At 42.0% G+C, this 24,029-nt stretch overlaps 1 protein-coding gene across 2 annotated transcripts in view; it reads left to right on the top strand.

The window, feature by feature from the left end:
* Efhb (EF-hand domain family member B) overlaps positions 1 to 22,902 on the top strand; it is a 45,043-nt gene extending 22,141 nt beyond the window's left edge. For both annotated transcript variants that reach the window (XM_070018389.1, XM_070018388.1), the window contains 6 exons: positions 758 to 825; positions 5,267 to 5,421; positions 8,749 to 8,956; positions 15,587 to 15,799; positions 19,691 to 19,872; positions 22,580 to 22,902. In XM_070018389.1, coding sequence (XP_069874490.1) covers positions 758 to 825; positions 5,267 to 5,421; positions 8,749 to 8,956; positions 15,587 to 15,799; positions 19,691 to 19,872; positions 22,580 to 22,753 — 1,000 coding nt within the window. In that variant the 3' untranslated portion in view covers positions 22,754 to 22,902. The remainder of the gene's footprint in view (positions 1 to 757; positions 826 to 5,266; positions 5,422 to 8,748; positions 8,957 to 15,586; positions 15,800 to 19,690; positions 19,873 to 22,579) is intronic.
* Positions 22,903 to 24,029: the final 1,127 nt, after the last annotated feature.

The raw sequence follows: 24,029 nt of genomic DNA, 5'->3' as shown, positions 1-24,029 counted from the left end.
CCACTGAGCCACCTTCTCAGCCCTCCATTAGATCTTTATATCTATTAAGTAAAAAATATCTATGTCCGTAGATATATTTTGCTGTGATCAATGGAATTCTGTTTACGTTTATAGCCTTTGGGATTCTAGGAGAGCAAAGAGCTCTTAAGGGCGGACCAGACATTTAGAGAGTGGAAGGGAGTATTTTGCATGAAGCCTTATTTCTAGAATGCCAGAAATATCATTCAGCTTTAAATGCTTCTCTGTCTCTGTTTATATTTTGGTAATTTTGCTCTGATTTTTTTTGAGGGGGGTAGGTTAGTAAGAGGCAGCTGCTGTTAATACAATATCCAGCTGTTGTTAATGCAAGTAGATGGTTAGACTAAAAAAGATCTTTGAAGATCTTACGATTGATCCTTACAGTTTATTTATAAGAGAAAGTTTAGGGCTGAGGGCTGGTGGCTCAGGCTTGTAACCCAGCTACTCAAGAGGCTGAGATATTAGGATCATGGTTCAAAGACAGCCTGAGCAGAAAAGTCAGTGGGACTCTCGAACTAACCATCAAAAAAGCCAGAAGCAGATCTGTGGCTCAAGTGCTAGAGTGTTAGCATTGAGCAAAAAAGCTGGGGGGTGGGAGGGGGTGGGGCAGTAAGGGGAGAAGAGGGAGAGGAGAAGAGAGAAATATAGGTTGCTAAAAAAGATGTGGGGAAATATACTTTAAATGCCAGAGAGGACATTTGCTTGGTGCTTTAACTAAAGGATTCATTTTCTTCTATAGCGTTGCAGATACAATGAATATCCCCCCAGGCTACACCTTTGGAGGCTGCCTCCATCCTGAGATATATGGTAAAAACACAAGCTCTCCTTCAACAAACTTCATCAAAGCCAGCACTCAGACTCAGGCCTGTAATCCTAGCTTCTCAGGAGGCTGAGATCTGAGGATTATGATTTAGAGGCAGCCCTGGGAGGGTAGTCCATGAGACTCTTACCTCCAATTAACCAGAAAAAGCTGGAAGTGGGGCTGTGACTCAAGTAGTAGAGCACTATTCTTAAGCACCAAAGCTCAGAGACAGTGCCTGGTTCCTGAGTTCAAGCCCAGGGAAATAAATCAAGGTAGGTAGAAAGGAAGGAAGTCCATAAAGTTACTCAATCAAGCTCACAGGCTTTTAATTTATGATTTTAGCAGGGTAGTAGTAGCTCATGCCTGTAATCCTGGCTACTCAGGAGGCTGAGATCTGAGGATCAAGGCTCAAAACCAGCCTGGGGAGGAAAGTCGGTGAGATTCTTATCTCCAATAAACCACCTGAGAATCAGAAGTGGTCCTGTGGCTCAAAGTGGTAGAGCGCTAGCCTTGAGATGAAGGGCTGAGGCACAGTGCCCAGGCCCAGAGTTCAAGCCCCACAACCCACACAACCCCCCCAAAACCCCCCAAAAACCCCCAAACAGAAAAACAAAAATCTGATTTTAAAGGTGTAGAAGAGTTACATTAATAAAAAATATGTAATATGAGAGGGATTTGTTTTCACATTATGTTGAAACTAAGTACAGTTTAAAGGCTTTGTAATGAATATCTGAAGTGTAGTTAAGTCTTAAATTTGATTTAGAAAATAAATACAGCCTTATTACACAGACAATGTGAAACAAAGCAGATTTTTAATTAATTCAGATATTGTCTGTAGGTCCTTGCTACTCAAAGTGTAGTTTATAGACAGGCAATATGAGAGCCCCTGGGAACTTCTTAGAAATGCAGAATTTTGGGCTGGGAATGTGGCTTAGTGGTAGAGTGCTTGCCTAGCATGCATGAGGTCCTGGGTTCAATTCCTTGGCACCACATAAACACAAAACAAACAAATAAATAACTTGAAACATTATATTTAAAAAAAAAAAAGAAATGCAGAATCTTGAGCCAGGCACCTGTGGCTCATGCCTGTAATCCTAGCTACTCAGGAGGCCGAGATCTGAGGATTGATGTTCAAAGCCTGCCTAGGTTGAGGAGAGTCTTCAATTAACCACCAAAAAACTGATAGCAAAGATAGGGCTCAAGTGGTAGAACACTAGCTAGCCTTGAGAGAAAAAGCTAAGGACAGTGCCTAGGCCCTGAGTTCAAGCCCTAGGACTAGCACAAAAACAAACACACAAACAAAACAAATCAATTCAGGCTATACCTTAAAACCTGTATTCCTATTTAGAAGGCTGATATCTGAGAACTGGAGGTTGAAGACAGCCTGGATAGAAAGGACCTAGACTTCTCCGTCCCCCACCCCCCACATCGTCGGCCATGAGGCTTGAACTCAGGGCCTAAGTGGTGGCCCCAAGCTCTTTTGCTCAAAGCTTGTACTCTACCACTTTGAGCCACAGAGCCACTTCCAGTTTTTTGGTGGTTAACTGGAGATGTGTCTCATGAACTTTCCTGGCGAGCTGGCTTTGAATTGTGATTCTCAGATCTCAGCCTCTGAGTAGCTAGGATTACAGGCATGCCACCAATGCCCAGCGATTTAAACTATTATCTTCAAGCAAAAAAAGCTGGAAGCAGAGGTGTGGCTCAAGTGGTTAGTGCACCAGTCTTGAGCAAAAACACCAAGTGTGAGGCCTTGAATTCAAGCCCCCAGTACCAGCACAAAATAACTAAAATATAAAATAATATTTAAAAATTTACCAATTAAGGGCTGGGAATGTGGCTTAGTGGTAAAGTGCTTGCTTAGTTAGCATGAAGCCCTGAGTTTGATTCCTCAGTACCACATAAATAGAAAAAACTGCAGTGGCACTGTGGCTTAAATGATAGAGTGTTAGTCTTGAGCAAAAGAAGCTCAGGGACAGTACCCAGACCCTGAGTTCAAGTACCAGGACTGGCCAATAAAGTAAAATAAAATAAAATAAATACCAATTAGGGTGGGGCTATTGTAGAGCCTTTGCCATATCTGATTTCCTAACTCTGTGTGTGTGTGTGTGTGTGTGTGTGTGTGTGTGTGTGTGTGTGTGTGTGTGTGTGTGTGTGCACATGCATGCACACACATACAGGTGCCAGTTCTAGGGCTTGAACTCAGGGCCTGAGCACTGTCCCTGGGATGTTTTGCTCAAGGCTAGTTAGTACTCCACAGCTCCACTTTCAGTTTTTTGGAGGTTAATTGGAGATAAGAATCTTACTTGAAGGTAAGAGACATCCCAGTCTAGACTGACTTCCAACCATAGATCCTTAGATCTCAGCTTTCTGAGTAGCTAGCATTACAGGAGTGTCTGGCTTCCTTATTGTTTTGAATTTCACTCCCAAGGCCTTTTCTGGGTCTTGCTAATTTTAGACTGGTCTGATGGTTGCTGATCCATTCAGAGGGCTTAGCTCTGCAGCTCTTGTCCTGTTTCTGAATCCTGCATTACTGGTGTGCTTCTCAGCCCTCCTCAGGGGCTTTCCACAGAAAAACCATGAGCATAATTAGCTCCCGATTGTATGATGAGTAAACAACTTACACTAGCTATGAGTGCCTATTTAAAAAAGACCCTTGAAAGAGAGTCTTACACAGAGTAGGTGTAAAAATTAGTTGCCTTAAACTGGAACCAGTGTTCCAGCCAACTGCCAGCATGACCTTGGCTCCAGGAAAGCTAAGAGGTTGGGCAGGAAGTGGGGAAATGTGTAGGCCAGGAGAAAATCAGTAGAGGCAGAAAGTCTTCTCTGGTAATACCCCTTAAGCCACCATATATGATATAATGAGGTCAACTCTAGTTGGGGATGTGGGCTAAGACTCTTGGAGAATGGAACTGTGGATGGAGGATTGGGGGGATTGGGGGAAGGGGGGGCGTGTCACGCTACAGTAACAAGGATGGGATGGGAAGAAGTCAGTCTGAGACATAGGAACTGGAGCGCCAGCTGAAATCTAGGAGGGCAGAGCAAATTTGATTTTTTTTTTTTAAACAAAGGATCGTAGAAGTTCAGCCAACTCCAGACATGCTGAATAGCCCTTACTTGGGAGCAGTCCCAGCTTTCAGATCCTCAGTGTTGTGGATTGTCAAGCGAAGACTCCACTGTCCTACTTAGGAAAAGAAAGGGTAGCGGAACAGGACTGATGATGTCCCACACAACTTATGCTATTTCATTTTTCTCTTGAACAGAGAAGTGACAGAATAGAAATACCATTTTCTTTCTATTATTATTATTGTTGGTGGTGTTGTTATTACTGTTATTATTGTGGGTTGTAGGGCTTGAACTCTGGGCCTGGGCCTGGGCCTTGCTCGGGATACCTCAGTTCTTCAGCTCAAGGCTAGTGCTCTACCACTTTGAGTCATAGCCCTGCTTCTGGTTTTCTGGTGGTTAATTGGAGATAAGAGCCTCACAGACTTCTGCCTGGGATAGCTTTGAACCATGAATCTTCAGACCTTAGCCTCCTGAGTAGCTAGGATTACAGGCGTGAGCCACCGGCGCCGGGCTCTTTTCAATTATATCATGTACTTTTTGTGTTGTTGCCAATACTGGGGCTTGAACTCATGGCCTGCGTACTCTCCTTTGCCATTTTCATTCCAGGCTGGAGCTCTACTACTTGAACTATTCCTCCACTTTTTTTTGCCAATCCTGGTGCTTGAACTCAGGGCTTAGGCACTGTCCCTGAGCTTCTTTTGCTCAAGGCTAGCACTCTTACCATTTGAGCCACTTTTGGCTTTTTCTCTACTGAGGAATTGAACCCAAGGCTCTGTACATGCTAAGCAAGCATTCTACCACTAAGCCACCTTCCCAGCCCCATTCCTCCACTTCTGACTTGGAACTGCTTTTTGGAGATAAAAGTCTCATAGACTTTTCTGCCCAGACTGGCTTTGAACTGAGATCTTTAGATTTCAGCCTCTTGAGTAGTTAGGGTTACAGGTATGAACATTGGCTCCAGGCTTATTTTATGTACATTTTATGCATAAAAATAGTTAGATAGAAGGCTTTTTTCATTCCTTGAGGTTGCAAGATTTCTCTCTCTCTCTTTCTCTCTCTTGCCTTACTTTTCTCCTTAAAGATAGAAATAAATGAACCATGTGCCAGTGGTGCACACCTGTAATTCTAGCTACTTAGGAGGCTGAGATGTGAGGATCATGATTCAAAGCCAGCCAGCCAGGGCAGGAAAGTCTATGAGACTCATATCTCCAATTAACTACCAACAAAATCTGGAAGTGGAGCTGTAGCTCAAGTGGTGGAGCACTAGTTTTGAGCGAAGAAAAGCTCAGTGATAGTGCCAAGGCCCCGAGTTCAAGACCCAGAACTGGCCAAAAACGAAAAAAAAAAAAAAGCAAAGACTTTCTTTTCTTGTTTCTTCAATAGGAGCTGGTGATCTTATCCATAATAGGCCTTTGGCAGAATGCCTTCGAGGGAAAGACAGACAACGAGCTATGATTGCAGCCGTCCGACATCACCTGAAGAAATTTAATTACCAAAACTTTGACAGTTTGCTGGAAGCCTTTCATTATTATGACAAGGTCAGTGGGTAGGGCAGACCTTTGTGGTTTGAGCTTGGGCTGATCTAATTCTAGCAGGTGGATGCAGGTAGGGACAGGGACCAGCTAACGAAGGCCTGTGGTCAAATCTAGTTCACTTGTCTTTGTTTAGATTTTTTTTTAAACTTTATTTTTGGTACTGGGGAACGAACCCAGGATGTTGCCCTAGCTAGGCAAGTGCTTAGCTGCTGAGCTACATCCCAGCCCATTATCTTTGTAATGCAACTTCCATTGCAATACAGTCCTTTCTCCGTGTGCATTGTTATCTGTAGCTGGATTTGTCCTATGTGCAGCATTGAATAGTAGTAACATATTTTTATCATTCGGTTCTCGTGTTTCAACTCTCTCTTCCCCTCCCAGTTATTTTTAGACTAATCATATAGGGTCCTATCATGTACAAATGAGTATTCAATTGCATTGCACACAGAAATGTGGGTTTTTTTTCTTTTTAAAAATTGTTATTATAAAGGTGATATACAGAGGGTTTGCAGTTATGTAAGTCAGGACAAAACTGGGTTTTAAAAAGTGTAAAATCCAACTATCTAGCTTTTAAGATAAACCAATTTGTATTTATATGTAGTTATTTGAATTCAGGGCCTCACACTTTCTAGGCAAGTGCTCTACCACTTGAGACATGCCCCAGTCATTCCAAGATAACTTTTCAATATTAAAATAAGAACTAGCCTGGCACCAGTGGCTCATGCCTGTAATGCCTACTCAAGAGGCTGAGAGGTGAGGATCATGGCTTAAAACCAACCTAGGCAGAAAAGTCCCTGTGAGGCTTTTTTTATTTTTATTTTTTTAACTGGTCCTGGGGCTTGAGCTGAACTCTGGGGTTAGGTGCTGTCCCTGAGCTTCAAGTGGAGCCACAGCTCCACTTCCGGCTTTTTTGAGTAGTTTGTTACAATTAAGAGTCTCATGGAGTCTCCTGCATGGGCTGGCTTTCAACCTTGATCCTCAGATCTCAGCCTCCTGCGTAGTTAGAATTACAGGCATGAGCCACTGGTGACCTCAGGGCATTGCGAGACTTATCACCAATAAACTATGCCGAACAAGCTGGAAGTGACGCTGTGGTTCAAGTGGTAGAGCACTAGCCTGGAGTGCAGAGAGGCCCAGGGGCACTGCTCAGGCCTGGAGTTCAAGCCCCAGGATGGGCAAAAAAATAAATAAAATAAAATAAAATAAAAGAACATTGTACAGTATCTAGTAAGTGTGCAACAGCCCTGAGTTCAAGCCAAGTATCTGTCCCCGTCTCTCTGTTCCAGTCTCTGTCTCTCTCTCTCTGAATGCTAGAGATAGAACCCAGGGCTTTGATACCTGCCAGGCAATTGCTCTGCCATTCTGTCTCTGACCTACATCTCAGCCCCTTTCCACTGAAGTGTCATTTATCTCATAAATATGATATTTGAGGGGAATTTAATTTACATAGTAGCAACATGAGACAACCTGCCATGGTACATAGTGCTATGCTTTAAAAAATTCATTTGAAATGCAATTATGGGAAATATGATCATCTTAATAGCTGTTGATTATCTGAGTAAACCACCAGGCACATTCCTTATGATAAAATTAAATTAAGCAGGGAGGAAATTAGTGAGAATTATTTAATGTTGCTATGCCTTTTAAATGGTTAACTTTTAATAGGCAAAGTGTAGAGCTTGGTGTCCTTACGGAACATTTTATGGTGAGGGTGATAGGATGTGGGCCGCGTACAGCTGCAGGATCATTAATGATTTGAATCTGAATAGAAAAAAATTAAAACAGCCCAGCTATGATTTCCTAAATGAATATTCTTGGCTTAGGAAATTAATTGTTATTTATGGAATGGCCATAATACATCACACCCTCTACTGGGTGATGTGTAGACGAGGGCAGTTAAGCATAAGCTAGACTAGCAGTGACCTGCTAGAACTGGCTTGAGAGGGTATATAAGAGGCACATTTTCATGAAGTTTGCAAGTCAGTTGACATCACAAAGGTGTCTGGCAAAGCCAGAACATTGGTCGCTCACGCCTGTAATCCTAGCTACTCAGGAGGCTGAGATCTGAGAATCATGGTTCAAAGCCAGCCTGGGCAGGAAAGTCCATGAGCCTCTTTTCGCCAATAAACCACTAGAAAACCGGAAGTGGCACGGTGGCTCAAGTGGTAGAGTGCTCGGCTTGAGCTAAAGTGTGCAGGGACAGAGCTTAGTCCCAGAGTTCAAGCCACACAACTGATTAAAAAGCAAAACAAAACTGGAAGTGGTGCTGTGGTTTAAGTGGTAGAGTTCCACCTGGAGTGAAAAAACTAAGAGACAGACCCAGGCCCTGAGTTCAAGCTCCAAGTACACTGGTATCAAAAAAATAAATAAAAAATAAAAAAATCTCCCTGACAAAAGAATTAATGCCAGGAACAGTAGCAGCTATTACAAATCAGATCTTCCTTATACCCCACCGAGCAAAGAGCCCAAGGAAAACACGCACAGTACACTGTTGGCAGGATAGAAAGTTGGAATGATAGCTGGGCACTCGTGGCTCATGCCTGTAGTCTTAGCTACTCAGGATGCTGAAATCTGAGGCTCATAGTTCAAAGCCAGCCCGGGCAGGAACGTCTGTGAGACTCTTATCTTCAATAAACCACCAGAAAACTGGAAGTGGTGCTGTGGCTCAAGTGGTTAGAGCTCTAGCCTTGAGCTGAAGAGCTGAGGGACAGCGCATAGGCCCAGAGTTCAAGCTCTATGACAAAAAAAAAAAAAAAAAAAAGAAAGTTGGAAAGAGCTGTCAGCAGTACAAAACACTGCCACAGGAAATGTCATCTTGTATCTCAGCCTCCTGAGTAGCTAGGATTACAGGTGTGAACTACCAGTGTGCAGTGGTCATACACACACACACACACACACACACACACACACACACACACACACACACACACACACACACACACACATTTTTGGAGGGGGAGGCCAGACTGTTCTTGAACTGAGACCCTCTACTTATACCTCCCTCATAACTGGGATTGTAAGTATCAATTTTGCCAGTCCTGGGGCTTGAACTCAGGGTTTGGGTACTGTCCCTGAGCTTCTTTTACCCAAGGCTCTGCCACTTGAGCCACAGCACCACTTCTGGCTTCTTCTGTGTATGTGGTACTGAGGAATCCAACCCAGGGCTTCATGCATACTAGGCAAGCATTCTACCACTAAACCACATTCCCAGCCCCAGTACCCTCAAATCTTGATTTTTTTTCTTGTTGTTAAGCAATTGGTGCTCTCTGCTTCCACAGATAGTGTTAATTGCTTTTTTTTTTCTTTCTATTTTTGTTTCATGTGCAACAGAATGGAGATGCGATGATAGATAAAGAAGAGCTGCTAGGAGCTTGTCACCAGGCTAATTTACGTTTGGATACGAAGCTCCTGGACCAACTATTTGACTACTGTGATGTGGATAATGATGGCATGATTAACTATCTAGAATTTGCAAATTTTCTGAACTGGAAAGACACATTTCTTCTTAAAGACTATGAAAAAAGAGTCATTATTAAAGGTATCTGATTTTTGAAAGTTATTTATTTTATATGTGCCAGTGTTAGTGCTTGGACTCTTGCTTTTTGTTTTTTTTCAATCAAGGCTGGCGCTCTACTTGGGCCATACCTCCACTCCAGCTTTTTGCTTGATAATTAGAGATAAGAGTTTCTTTTAGATTTGTCTGCCCAGACTGGCTTCGAATTGAGATTCTCAGATCTCAGCCTCCTAAATAGCTAGGATTATAAGTGTGAGCCATCAGTGACTATTTAAAAAGCAATCTTTAGTTTTGATTTAAGTATTTTCATATTTATATATGACCTTCCTTTAGCAGTCCCTACAGGTAGCTATAAATATATACACATGTACATGTGTGTTTGTATTACTTTGTTTAGTTATTTAGTTTAAAAGAGGGTCTTACTATATAACCCAGGCTAGCCTTGAACTCACAATCCTTCTGCCTCAGCCTCATAATTGTGTGAGTACAGATGTATACCAGCATGATAGGATTTTTATATGTATTTTAAACTTTTCTAAAATAACAATAGATATGCCATTTCATTTGGCAGAGAAAATTTATCTTTCAAATTTTTGTGGAGGGCTGGGAAGGTGGCTTAGTGGTAGAGCGCTTGCCTTGCATGCATGAGGCCCTGGGTTCAATTCCTCAGCACCACATAAGCAAAAAGAAAAAAAGCCGGAAGTGGCGCTGTGGCTCAGGTGGTAGAGTGCTAGCCTTGAGCTGAAGAGCTGAGGGACAGCGCCCAGGCCCAGAGTTCAGGCCCATGACCGGACCCCCCCCCAATTTTTTTGTGGAATGTGAGCTAGCTTCCTTCCTTCCTTCCTTCCTTCCCTCCTTCCCTCCTTTCCTCCTTTCTTTCTTTCCTCCTTTCTTTCTTTCTTTCTTTCTTTCTTTCTTTCTTTCTTTCTTTCTTTCTTTCTTTCTTTCTTTCTTTCTTTCTTTCTTTCTTTCTTTCTTTCTTTCTTTCTTATTTCTTTCATCCTAGGGCATGAACTCAGGGCCCGAGTACTGTCCCTAAGATTTTTTGCTCAAGGATAGCACTCTGCCAATGGGGCCACAGCTCTACTTCTGACTTTTTTGGTAAAAGCTAATTGGAAATAAGAGTTTCAGGGATTCTCCTGCCTGAGCTACCTTTGAGCTACAATCTTCAGACCTCAGACTCTTGAGTAGCTAGGATTATAGGCAGGAGCCACAGCTGCCTGGCTTTTTAAAGTTTTTTTTTTTTTTAAATAATTCCCTGTGCTTACTTATGTATTAAATACTCAACCTTTTTTTCTTTCTGGGAAATTTAGGTTGTTTCCAGATCATTTAAAAGTAAGATAGGTAATGATATGACTATCGACTCTCAAAAAGCTTTCCGTTTCTACTTATATCTCCTTTCTTAAGAGTGTTATTAGTGTCCCAGAAGTAGCTCTATTTTAATTTTGCTTTTCTAAATGATTGTACCTATTTGTAACTTTGTCAGTTGGTTTTACTCCAACGTTGCTACCATCGAGTATTATTTCAGACATTCTTATAATTTAGTTGGTATGTAATGATATGTTATTTGCTTTAATTTTATGATTATTAGAGAAGATTAACGTTTTTAAAGGTTGTTTTAGCATTTTTATTTCCCCTTGGAATGCCTTTCCTCTGAAAAAGTAAATATGCTTCCATTCTCATTTTTATTCTTAGATCATGCCTTTTTGCAAGGCTTAAACCAAATGACTGTATGAGCCTTCCCTCAATGTGTGTGGGACAGCCTTTCGTCCCATTCACTGGGAAAGTGGCAGAATGGTCTTTACGTATTTTCATATAAAATGATTCTATGCCATCCTATTTTTTTTTTTTGCCAGTCCTGGGGCTTGAACTCAGAGCCTGGGCACTTGTCTCTAGCATTCTACTATGTCACCACACCACTTCTGGCCTTTTCTGTGTATGTGGTATTGAGGAATCGAACCCAGGGCTTCATGCATGCTAGGCAAGCACTCTACCACTAAGCCACATTCCCAGCCCATCTATGCCATCGTTCTCAGAAATCAAGGGGTTGACACAATTGGTTCCTTCCAAACACAACTTAATGCTGTCTGCTTTCAAATCAATAGTTTTCTTTTTCTTTTCTTTTGTTTTGTTTTGTTTTTTTGCCAGTCCAGGGGCTTGAACTCAGGGCTTAGGCACTGTCCCTGAGCCTTTTTGTGCTCAAGGCTAGCTCTCTACCACTTGAGCCACAGTGCCACTTCTGTCTTTTTCTGGGGAGTTTATTAGAGATAAAGGACTCTTTTTTTTTTTTTTTTTTGGCCAGGGCTGAACCACAACCCTCAGATCTCAGCCTCCTGAGCAGCTCATAGCTGTGAGCCATGGATGCCTGGCACCAAGAGTTGTTTAAATTATTCCCAGTTTCAGTGGAGTCCTCCTCCCCTTCCTCCTCCTCCTCCTCCCCATCCCCATCCCCCTCTCCCCCTCTTTCCCCTCTTCCTCTTCCTTTATCTCTCTCTCTCCCTCCTTCCTTCTCTCTCCCTCTCCTCTCCCCCTTCCTCCTCCCTCCTCCCCCATCCTCCCCTCCCTCTCTCCCTCTGCCTCCCTCTCTCCAGTGCTGAATTATAGGCAGGCATGTACTTCTGCAGCTGGTACTCAGTGGAGTCCCTGAGGAGTTTGCCTTCTGCGATTTTAGGCCAGAAAGTACGAGTGTTTGGGCCATTCAGTCCAGTAAGTACAGAGGAGTCCAACATTAATTTTACCAGGAATATTCATACATCAAATTGTGTCTTATTGCTGGGCTGTAGAGGACAGGGTGAGTATGGAAGGCACTGGCTTTCAGTTTTCTGAGGAAGTTTTCCATCAGACTTCTCTAGCTCTCTGCTTTTTGTTGAGGGGAGTCGGTGGATCTGGAGGACGTGAATGCTTTTCTGGCAAAGGTTGTACATCGTGGAATGGTTCATCACAGTTCTTTGGTACTGGAGACCCACTTGGCTTTGCATTCCTTGATTGGACCTCAAGGCCCCAACCCAGCTTGAAGTTCTTCAGGACGTCAAAGCACCACAGTGCCCTCTACTGGTAGCTGTGGAATAACCAGGTTTTTGGAAAACAAAAATGAGAAAACAATGTCTCTGGAATTTGAAGTTCAGAATTGACTCAGCAAAGCAAATCTGCAAAAGATCATGGCTTACAGTTCAATTCTACCCTTTTGTTATGAAAATTTAACACAGGGCTTCATGCATGATAAGCGCATGCATTACTTCCAGCCCTAAGTTTTCTTTTATAAACTTTTTTCTTTTATAAACTCCCTCCATCCCTCCCCTTTTGCCAGTCCTGGGGCTTGAACTCAGGGCCTGGGCTCTGTCCCTGAGCTTTGCTGTGCTCAAGGCTAGCACTCTACCACTTTAGCCACAGCATCACTTCAGGCTTTTTTTTTTTTTTCTGTTTGTGTGGTACTGAGGAATCCAACCCAGGGCTTCATGCATGCTAGGCAAGCACTCTACCACTACACTACATTCCCAGTTCCATATTTTCTTTAAAATTTTAATATGTTTTTTATTGTAAAAATACTGTACAGAGGGGTTACAGTTTCATGAGTAAGGTAGTGAGTACATTTCCTATCAAGCATTGTTACCTCCTCCTTTGTTTTTCCCCTACCATCCCTTCCCTCCCACCTCCACAACTACCCCCTCCCCCACAAGTTTTTTTTTGTTTTTTGTTTTTGTTTTTTATTTTTGTCGGTCATGGGGATTGAACTCTGGGTCTGGGTGCTCTCCCTCAGCTCTTCAGCTCAAAGCTAGCCCTCTACCTCTTGAGCCACAGCACCTCTTCTGGCTTTTTCTGCTTATGTGGTGCTGAGGAATTGAACTCAGGGCCTCATGCATGCAAGGCCAGCACGCTACCACTGAGCCACCTTCCCAGCTCTCCCCCACAGGTTGTAAAGTTCATTTTCAACATAGAGTCTTGTACATCTCATTGTTATAATGGGTCAACCTATATCCTTATTTAAGCATTTTGTTATTTCCCTTCCCCTCCCCAAATTAGAAAAATGTGTGTACAAGATGCAGGGCACCAGAATCAAATATAGTGAAAACAGGGGTTATACCATGGGAGAAGAACATATAAAAGAAACAAAAAAAGCACATAGTACATTATAAATACATTAAAAACAATAGCAAGAAAGAAAAAATCCACTTGTGTCTCTATCTTGGCATTCATTTCACTTAACATCATCTTATATGGTCATATGTACATAGCTTTTGCCCTTTTTTGCTTGTCCTAGACATGTACTACTTATTGCAAATAAGGGAAACCATGGGACCTATGTTTCTTTGGGCCTGGCTTACTTCACTTAATATAATTTTTTCCAAGTCTTTCTATTTCCTAACAAATGGGGCGATATCATTCTTTCTGATGGAGGCATAGAATTCCAGTGTATGTATATATGTGTGTGTATACACACACACACACACACACACACACACACACACACATATATAATCACGTTTTCTTGATCTGTTCATCTATTGAGGGGCATCTGGGTTGGTTCCATATCTTAGTTATGGTGAAAAATGCTACGATAAACATGGTTGTGCTGGTAGCTTTGGTATGACCTTGTTTGTGATCATTTGGGTAAAAGCCCAAAAGTGGGATTGTTGGGTCATAGGGGAGCTCTATGTGGAGTCATTTGAGGAACCTCCATATTGCTTTCCAAAGTGGTTGAACAAGTTTACATTCCCACCAACAATGCAGTGAAGTTTCCTTTTGGCCACATCATCTCCAGCATCTGTTGTTATTAGATTTCCTGTTATAGCCATTCTAACTGGAGTGAAGTGGTATCTCAATGTTGTTTTGATTTTCATTTCTTTTATGGCTAGAGAGGTTAAGTATTTCTTCATGTGTCTATTGGCCATTCTTATTTCCTCTTCAGAGAAGTTTCTCTTTTAGTCTTTAGCTCACTTATTTATTGGGCAGTTGTTTCTTTGAGGATTTGTTGTTGGGGGATTTAATTTTTTGAGTTCTAAGTATATCTTACATATGAGACCCTGTTGTATGGCCAGTGAATATTTTAAATTTTTTTTAAAAATATTTTTCTGTGTATGTGGTCCTGGGGAATGAACCCCATGGCCTCATGCATGTTAAGCAAGCAATCTACCACTGAGCCACATCCCCAGCCCCACATTCACACTTCCTTTCATATATGCTAAGCACATGTTTTAATATGCAGCCCTGGGTTTTCTTTTATATACTAATCTGTAAGGAATTAGTTATATAATGAGTTAAAATAATTTTCTGAGTTCACAGTGTGTGTGTGTATGTGTGTACGTGTGTGTGTGTGTGTGTGTGTGTGTGTGTGTGTGTGTGTGTGTGTGTGTGTGTACTAGGGCTTAAATGAAGGTCCTTGGGGCTGGGAATATAGTGTAGTGGTAGAGTGCTTGCCTGACATGCATGAAGCCTTGGTTTTGATTCCTCAGTACCACATAAACAGAAAAAGCCCGAGGCGGTGCTGTCTGTGGCTCAAGTACTAGAGTGCTAGCCTTGAGCAAAAGGAGCTCAGGGACAGTGCCAAGGCCCTGAGTTCAAGCCTCAGGACTGGTAAAGAACCCAAAAACAACAACAATAAAAACCATCCCCCCAACAAACAAACAAAAACCCCTTAAGGGCCTTGTGGCTCTTGCTTGCTTGGCTTTATCAGTCAAGATGGAGTTCTACAACTTGAGCTAGGCCTCCACTTCTGGTCTCTTGCTGGTAAATTGGCCATAAAAGTATCTTGAATTCGCCTCTCCGCATTGGCTTTGAACTAGGATCCACAGATCTTAGCCTCCTCCACTAGCTGGGATTACAGGTGTGAGCCACTGATGCCTGACAGCACATTGGATTTTTACCGCCTCTCTTGATGGTTTCAATACATGTTCTCCCTCCATTCAACTTTATCCTACTTTTCCCCAGGACAATCTGTTAGTTTGAGTTAAATGTAAGAACACACAGTATTCTTTTTAAAGTTTAATTTTTAATTTTTAATTATTATCTTTATATAGTGGTACAAAGGAGTTACGATTTAATAAAGCAGCCTATGACTGCCATATCTCTTGATCAATGTCACCTCTTCAACATTCTCAACCCTCTCTCCCACACCCATTCCTTCCCTCACTCTTCTTAATTTTGCAGGATCTACATTGGATTCTTGACCACATTCTCTCTTCTTCTCCTCTTCATTTGTTTATTCCTTTCACCTTGACCTTCCTACCCCTTTTCAGCACTCACTTCCTGTGTTTTAGTTTGTTGAACTTTGATTTTTGCCTTTCGAAGGAATTACATTACTTGAGCTCTCCCTTGAATCTACTATATTTGTATACAATTGCATACCACCCAACATATTTACTTATAAGTTTATAAGCTAAATCTGGCTTCTACAAATAAGGGAAATTATACACCTCTCATCTTTTAAGGAAAGCAAAGAATAGGTTCTATGTTTTCTCTTAGTCTCTCATATTTGAAATTTTTATTTTGGAGTAAAATGGAGTGGCAAAAGGAAACTCCTCAGGTAATTCTAGGCTCAGATTATCTGGTGAACAACATTGGCCTGAACTTGCTATTTATTCCATGGTAGGGTTAGCATTGATGATGGTTTTCCTGTTTGGTTTCCACTGGGAACTTGACTCTCCATTTTCCCTCAAGGTAGAAAACCAGACTGCGCATCTCCCAGTGAGGCTAACTTAGAAAAAATGGAATCAACTCTGCTGATCCAGCCTGAAGATCTTGTCCCAAAAGAACCAGGGAGCTCAGAGCAGACTCTGCGGACACTTCTGAGACCGAGCGATAAAGTTTCTCACTATTATAAGACAACGTCTTCTGAGATCAATGCAGTTGTTGGAGCTGTTCCATCAATTTGTAAGTATGTCACAAAATGTGTCAAGTTTCAAAATGATCAGCAAAGCATCCTTTGTGCCTCGGTTCTTGCTGCACCAGAAGGAACAATTTTCAAAGCTGTGACTTTACATTTAATTCTGTATTCTAAGCACTTAGGGGCATCTCACAAACCGTTGGCTGAACTGCTAATGAAGACTCAAGGTAAAATGGTTCATGTGTATATGTGTGTGTGTGTGTGTGTGTGTGTGTGTGTGTGTGTGTGTGTGTGTGTGTGTGTGTGTGTGTGCACGTGCACGTGCACGCATGCGCATGTGTGCACCAATACTGTACTTGTGCTTGAACTCAGGGTCTTGTGCATTTGATTAGCTTTTGCCATTAAGGCTGGTCCTCTACCATGTGAGCCACAATACACTTCCAACCTTTTGCTGATTAATTAATGAGTCTTTTAGACTTTTCTGTCCAGGCTGGTTTTGAACCACAGTCTTCAGGTCTCAGCCTCCTGAGTAGCTAGGATTACAGGTGTGAGCTACCAGCACCCATCTAAAATGATTTTTCTCTGTATTAATGGAATAGAAACCCTCATAAATGAAGACATTGTATGTTGTATTTGTAATAATTCAGACTTTAACCAGTATCATGAGACTTCCCAGCCATGTGATTCTTAGTTCTATACACACTCTGCCTTCAAATATTTAAAGAGCTTTTTATAAAACAAATACCACTCTCCACATCATATTAGCTTGCTAGGGCTGCCATAACGAAGTACACAGAGTAGAGAAGTTTTTTTTTCTCCCTCTGGTCAGTTTTGAACCCAGGACCTTGCATTTGCTAGACAACTGCTTTATCACTTGAATCATACTTTAGCCTTTTTTTTTGGGGGGGGGGCTTAGTTATTTTCAGATCGTTTCCCACTCTTTGGCCTCAGGATTGGCCTCAGACTGCGATTGTCCTACCTATGCTTCCTGAGCAGGTGGAATGGCAGGTGGGAGCTGGTATGCCTGGCCACTAGCTGGGTGGCTTCAAAGACAGAGTTCTCAGGCTGGACGTCTGAGGTTCAGGTGTGGGCTGCGGGCAGAGTTGGTACCTTCTGTGGACTATCAAGGAGAATGTGTTGGAATGACTCCCCTAGATTTAGTGGCATGGAGGCAGTGAGGAACTTCTTAGCCCTGCTGCAGCTCCCTGGTCTCTGCCTTTATCTGCTCCTGGTGTTGCTCCCTCCAGTGAGTATGTTGTATGGTTCTGGGGACTGGACCCAGGGCCTCTTACTTGCTAGGCAGGCAGTATACCAATTGAATCACACCTCAGTACTCTTCGACTCTTTTTTTTTTTTTTTTTTTGCCTGCTGTAGGGCTTGAACTCAGGGCCTGGGCACTGTCCCTGAGCTCTTTTGCTCAAGGCTATTGCTCTATCACTTGAGCCACAGTTCCACTTCTGGCTTTTTTTGGTGCTTCATTGGAGGTAAGAGTCTCATGCATTTTTGGGGGCTGGCTTTGGACTGTGATCCTCAGATCTCAGCAGTCTGAGTAGCTGGAATTTAAGCTATGAGCCACCAGCATCTGACCCCTAGCTTGTGGTTGAAGTTAAAGTCTTACTACCTTTTCTCTTCAGATGGTATTGAACTGTGATTTTTCTATTTCCAACTTTTGAGAAGTTGGGATTACAAGTGTGAACCACCATGACCTAATTCAAACTACTTCTTCTTCTTCTTTTTTTTTTTTTTTTTGCCAGTCCTGGGGCCTGGGCACTGTCCATGAGCTCGTTTTGCTAGGCTAGCACTCTACCACTTGAGCCACAGCACACTTCTGTTTTTTTTCTTTTTATGTGGTACTGAGGAATTGAACCCAGGACTTCATACATGCTAGGCAAGCACTCCACCACAAAGCCACATTCCCAGCCACTTCTCCTTTTTTTAAAGACTCCAGTCCTGTTAGATCAAGGGCTCATCATATACTTGTATTGCTCAACTTTATTATTATCTGAAATGATTTTTTTCTAGACATGATTATATTTTAAGGTATTTCAAAAGGTCAGAATTAAATTTCTATCTCCCCAAACACAATATTGAACATGATAATCTTATGTATTCAGAATTACTAATCTAGCCAATATTTATTCACTAATGAGACTGAGGTATTACTTTGGGTGTTCTAGGGGATACAAGCATGAGCAAAATTTGGAGTTTTGTCCTTAAGAGCCCAAGGAGACAGGCATGCAACTGTCTGAAAACTCAAGGCAGAAAATTACTTTGCTTTAGAGAAAATGCCTTTATGTGCTTATAGATCACAATAACAAATTTTCTTAGGTAGAGAAGATTTTTATCTTAATTTGAAGGATATGAAATTGCTTTTTAATTTTTTTGCCAGTCCTGGCGTTTGAACTCATGGCTTGGGTGCTGTTACCCAGCCTTTTTGTGCTCAAGGATAGTGTTCTACCACTTGAGCCACAGCACCACTTCCAGATTTTTCTGAGTAGTTTATTGGAGATAAGTCTCACAGACTTCCTTGCTTGGACTGGCTTTGAACTGTGATTCTCAGATCTCAGCTTCCTGAGTAGCTAGGATTATAGGTGTGAGCCACCGGTGCCCGGCTGGAAATTATTTTCTTGAAGAAGTGATTTTTTTTTCATATACAGAAATAATAGCATAATAAAGTAATAGCAACAATAGGAAGTATTTGTTTTATGATTATATATTAAGAATTAATTGAATTATTATTTCAACTTTGTTACTATGGCTGATTGCTATGTTCATTTACAGGGGAGAAAAGTAAGAGAGAGAAGTTAAGTAAGAATTGATAGGCTGGGAAGGTGGCTCAGTGGTAGAGTGCTTGCCTTGCATGCATGAGGCCCTGGGTTCGATTCCTCAGCACCACATAAGCAAAAAGAAAAAAGCCGGAAGTGGCGCTGTAGCTCAAGTGGTAGAGTGCTGGCCTTGAGCTGAAGAGCTGAGAGACAGTGCCCAGGCCCAGAGTTCAGGCCCCACGACCGGACCCCCCCCCCAAAAAAAAAAGAATTGGTGAGCCTCTGCCCATAGGTAATATGGTTCCAGAACTCCAGGCTATTATGTTCCTGGAAATATAAGCACAGACCAAAATCCTAAATAGGTTTTGGCATACCTTAATCTTCTAGTCTCACTTTACAAATTGTGGGAGACTTGTATGCCAAAATATTGACTATCTAGAAAGTATTTAATGTTGCTCAAGGTCATGTCCCTGGATTAAGGACATTATAAAGGCCATTTAAATGTTGTCATCAAGATTTTGTTTTGTTTTGTTTTGGTTCTTGTATTGAGGCTTGATCTCAGGACCCCAGGCCCTTGCATGTCTTTTTCACTTAAGACTGCCACTCTACCATTTTCACTTCTAGCTTTTTGTTAGTTAATTGGCTAGTTCGTGGCCTGCTTTGGACCTCTGTCCTCAGATCTCAGCTTTCTGAGTAGCTAGGATGACAGATGTGAGCCATGAGGGCCAGACTCATCAGATCTAATAGACCTGCTTTCTATCCTAACATCACTGCATTTACAACTGGGTGTTTGCCAACAGAAATGCAATTGGAATTATCCTTACATTTAAAATTTTGTAGTATATTCAAAAAGCCTCATAAATAAAGGAAACAGGAGCAATTAATTGTATATATAAATCTAAGTATCCCAAATCAAAACAAAATGATTAGGCCTTCCCTCCCTCCTTCCCTCTGTTAAGATGGGCTCTTGCTTTGTTGTGCAAACTATCCACCAGCCAGCTCCTGGGCTCAAATGCCCCTCAGTCTCCCCACTAGCTGGGACACCAGTTGCTCTTATACACGTTGTAATTCAGACCAGCCACATTTCAAGCTCCCAGGAGCCACAACATGGCAGTCAGTTATTGTATCACCAAGCCTCATTTTAGTTGTTTTATTCCCTGATCAATGACCTAGGTTACCCCATCTTTGGTGTTCCGACCATCCGATCTGATATTCCTGTCCCACGAATTCGTCGCGTCAGTGACAGAACAAATTATGGCGAAGAGGGCGATGCTTACTCGTTACTGTATCCTAACATCTTTGCCCAGAAAGGAGTGTATGAAAACGATTTCTTCCAGGCTAGATCGAAAGAAGAGGTAAAGCAATGACTTCAAAAGTAAAGTCAGGTGGGAATGTGGCTTAGTGGTAGAGTGCTTGCCTAGCATGCATGAAGCCCTGGGTTTGATTCCTTAGTACCACATAAGCAAAAAGCTGGAAGTGGTGCTGTGGCTCAAGTGGTAGAGTGTTAGCCCTGAGCAAAAGAAGCTCAGGGACAGTGCCCAGGTCCTGAGTTCAAACCTCAGAACTGGCAAAAAAAAAAAAAAAGTCCGGTGGCTCACGCCTGTAATCCTAGCTACTCAGGAGGCTGAGATTTGAGGATCTCGGTTCAAAACCAGCCTAGGCAGGAAAGTCCGAGAGACTCTTATCTCCAATAAGCCACCTGAAAACCAGAAGTAGCACTGTGGCTCAAGTGGTAGAACGCTTGCCTTGAGCTGAAGAGCGCAGGGACAGCGCCCAAGCCCAGAGTTCAAGCCCCAGGACTGACCCAAAAAAAAAAAAAAAAAAAGAAATATCAATCTCATATAAACATACAACAAGGATGAACATCTTTGTGCATCAATGACTATAATTATGTTTTTTTGAGACAAGGCCTTATATGTAAGCCTAGGCTGGCTTTGAACTAAAGACTCTCCTGCCTCAGCCTTCTGAGTGCTGAGATTAAAGACTTAAACCACCACAGTTGGCCACCACAATTCTTTCTTTTTCCCAATACTGGGTCTTGAACTCAAGATCTCACATGCTTGCTTAGCTTTTGCCACTTATAGCTGGTGCTGTACCACTTAAACCATGCCTCTTGAGTATTTGTCCTCACAAGCTGGCTCTGAACCAAAATCTTCAGATCTTAGCTTCCTGAGTAGCTAGTATTATAAGCCTGAGACACTGGTGCCTAGTATCTTCTTTCTTTCTTTTTTTCTTTTTGTCAGTAGTGGGGCTTGAACTCTGGGCCTGGGTGTTAGTCCCTCAGCTCTTCAGCTCAAGGCTAGCACTCTTACCACTTGAGCCACAGCACCACTTCCAGTTTTCTGGTGGTTAATTGGAGGTAAGAGTTTCATGGACTTTCCTGCCTGGGCTGGCTTTGAACTATGATCCTCAGATCTCAGCCTCCTGAGTAGCTAGGATTACAGGTGTGAGCCACTGGTGCCTGGCTTCCCCCCGTCTCCCTCTCCCTTCCTTCCTTCCTTCCTTCCTTCCTTCCTTCCTTCCTTCCTTCCTTCCTTCCTTCCTTCCTTCCTTCCTTCCTTCCTTCCTTTCCTCTCTTTCCTTCTTTCTTTCCTCCCTTTTTTTCTGGTGGCTGGTACTCTAACACTTGAGCCACAGTTCTACTTCCAGCTTTTGCTGGTTAACTGGAGATAGGAGTCTCATAGACTCTCTTGCCCAGTCTGGCTTCAAAGGCAGATCCTCAGATCTCAGCCTCCTAAATAGGTAGATTTCAGGCAGGAAGGACCAGGGCCTGGCTCTCGCTTGTTTCTTGGTGCCTAAATACTCTAGACACCCTTTAGTTCACAATTGTAGATAGCAAGACCTTCGAGACATGGTGGAAGTAATTTCATTAGTTTGACAATGAGTAGCTTTCACTCTGTGTTATCTGTCTATGGTACACTCCTGGTAGTTTGCTAACCACTGGGTGGAATACCTCTGGGGCCTAGGACCATTCTGGGAATTTTCTCCACCAGTTATCTACCATTATCTGTGGGGGGACAGCAGCTGTGCCTAGGGGCATTGGCTGTTTTTGCAGCTGAAGGTGCTAGCAGCTCTGCTATTCTATTTTAGTATTCAGTGTGAATTTGTACGGCTAGTTTCTTTCTGACAAAGGTGTATGATTTCAAGAAGACCTTTTACATTCTGTTTAATAGAAGTATTCTGCAACCATTCCATTTCTTTTGGCTTTCCCACTCACTGTCTACTATTTTAGTATTTTCCTAGTATTGTAATATTTAAAAATATTTTTCCTACTCATCTCTTATTTTTTTTTTTGTTTCCTGTAAGCTTCACAATATTCTCCCTCCCATCTTCCCTCCTCCTCCTCCTCCTTCCCTTTCTCTCTCCCTCCCTTTCTCTGTTGCTCTCTCTTTCTCTCTCTCCCTATCCTTTTTGTTTTTCCCTTGCTGCTTCTCTTAATAAACCAACCAAAAATACAAGCCAGATGCTGTCGGCTACCCAGGAGGCTAAGATCTGAGGTATTTAGTTTGAAACTAGACTGAGCAGGAAAGTCTGTGAGAATTTTTTTTTTTGTACTGTTCCTAGGGCTTGAACTCAGGGCCTGGGCACTGTCCCTGAGCTATTTTGCTCAAAGTTAGTGCTCTGTCACTTGAAGCATAGCTCCACTTTTGGCTTTCTTTTTTGTTGTTAATTGGAGATAAGAATCTCATGGACTTTTATCTCCAATTAGCTAGGAAAAATCCAAAAGTGGAGGTATGGCTCAAGTGGTACAGTGCCAGCCTTGAGTGGAAAAACCTAAGAAGAGCTTGAGGTCCTGAGTGCAAAAAAGATCATAAGCATTCATGACACAAAGTCAACACATATCTTCTATTCATAATATTCTCTCCTATATTAATAACAAATTCATTCCTGTGATAAAACTTCTAGAATTTGGGTATTTTCTCATTAAAAAAATATACAGGCACATACACATACTTTTGCAGGGGGGGATCAATATTCATAGTATTTGCTATGATGAAGGTATTTTAAATACAAAATTTAAAACATGAATCCTGCATGGCCTTAATGCATTTTTTCCCCCAGATTAAAAAGATACTATGTAACATCGGTGTCCTACTTTCTGAAGAGGAATTTGAGTATGTATGGAACCTGGCATCCAAGAAACATCACAGAGGGGAAGTGTGTGTGGAGACCATCAGGAATGCGCTGGATGAGCTGCGGCAGAGAGACCTGACCAAATGCCACACAGACCCGTGAGCTGTGCTGGAGCTCCGTGTTCATCTAAAATGTTCAACCCATTCTGGCTACCGATATTGTTGAAGAATTCAGCCTTCCTGCTGGCACAACTCATCTGCCAATCTGCGTTGTTAATACATTACAGTTTGGATTGTAAAGTTTGTCTGTTTGTTTATCATAAAACACTGTACTTGAAGAGTTAACCTTCAGCCTCACGAGTTACAGTTCAGAACGTTACTACAAGTTAGATCAGGTTTAGTATGTCTTAAGAATCCCATCCTCTTGGGCTGGGAATGTGGCTTAGTGGTAGAGTGCTTGCCTAACATACATGAAGCCCTGGGTTCAATTCCTCAGTACCACATAAAACAGAAAAGCAGAAGTGGTTCCTGTGGCTCAAGTGGTTCCTGTAGAGTGTTAACCTTGAGCAAAGAAGCTCAGGGAAATTGTACGGCATTGGAATCCTCACTGATAAGTGTCCCAAGAGCCACAAGAAGTCTAAAAGTGGCTCCGAAGTTTTGTACAATTTTGAAGATTGTGCTAATTACAGACAAGCATTGAGCTTTCTCTTCAATGTTATGGTCTTTATGAAAACAAACAAAATAGTACAATTAGCTAAGTCTTTAGGTGTTGATTCTCAAATAAAAAAAGTAAGCCTCAGTATCAGAACCAGCTAAAGTAATGAATGCTGTAGACTAATCCTAAATGTGTTGTAGCAATGGGGAATGCTGGACAAAGTTGTGAATTGATTAGTGTTTTTTCCCCCTCACATTTTACATGACTGATTATTGATGTCTTTAAAAAGAAAGATACTGTGGATTAAAATAAACTTTCAGATCTTGTAAAGTGGTGGGGAGGGAAAACAAAGGTTTTGCACTGATGAAAAAAAAGAAGCTCAGGTAGTGTTCAGGCCCTGAGTTCAAGCCCCAGCACTGGCAAAAAAAAAGAAAAAAAAGAAAAAGAAAGAAAGAAAGGAACGGAAAGGAAAGGAAAGGAAAAGAAGGAAGGAAGGAAGGAAGGAAGGAAGGAAGGAAGAAAGGAAGGAAGGAAGGAAGGAAGAAAGGAAGGAAGGAAGAAAGGAAGGAAGAAAAAAACAGAATTCCATCCTGACTGCCTTGTCTGAAATTCAGTCTGCTTTGTGATGCTAAGTTCAGGAAATTTTGTCTTTTTTTTTTTTTAGTGCTGCTTCTAGGATTTGGACTTAAGGCCTGGGCACTGTTCCTCAGCTTTTTTTTTTTTTTTAATTAATACTTTTTTATTGTGAAAATACTGTTCAGAGGGGTTACAATTACATGAACAA

The sequence above is a fragment of the Dipodomys merriami genome, unplaced genomic scaffold (genome assembly GCF_024711535.1).
Source record: "Dipodomys merriami isolate MVZ:Mamm:240054 unplaced genomic scaffold, mDipMer1.0.p SCAF_13, whole genome shotgun sequence".
NCBI classification, from domain to species: Eukaryota; Metazoa; Chordata; class Mammalia; order Rodentia; family Heteromyidae; genus Dipodomys; species Dipodomys merriami.
Note: the sequence above shows the minus strand (reverse complement) of the source record. Positions and strands in the feature narration are given on the sequence as shown.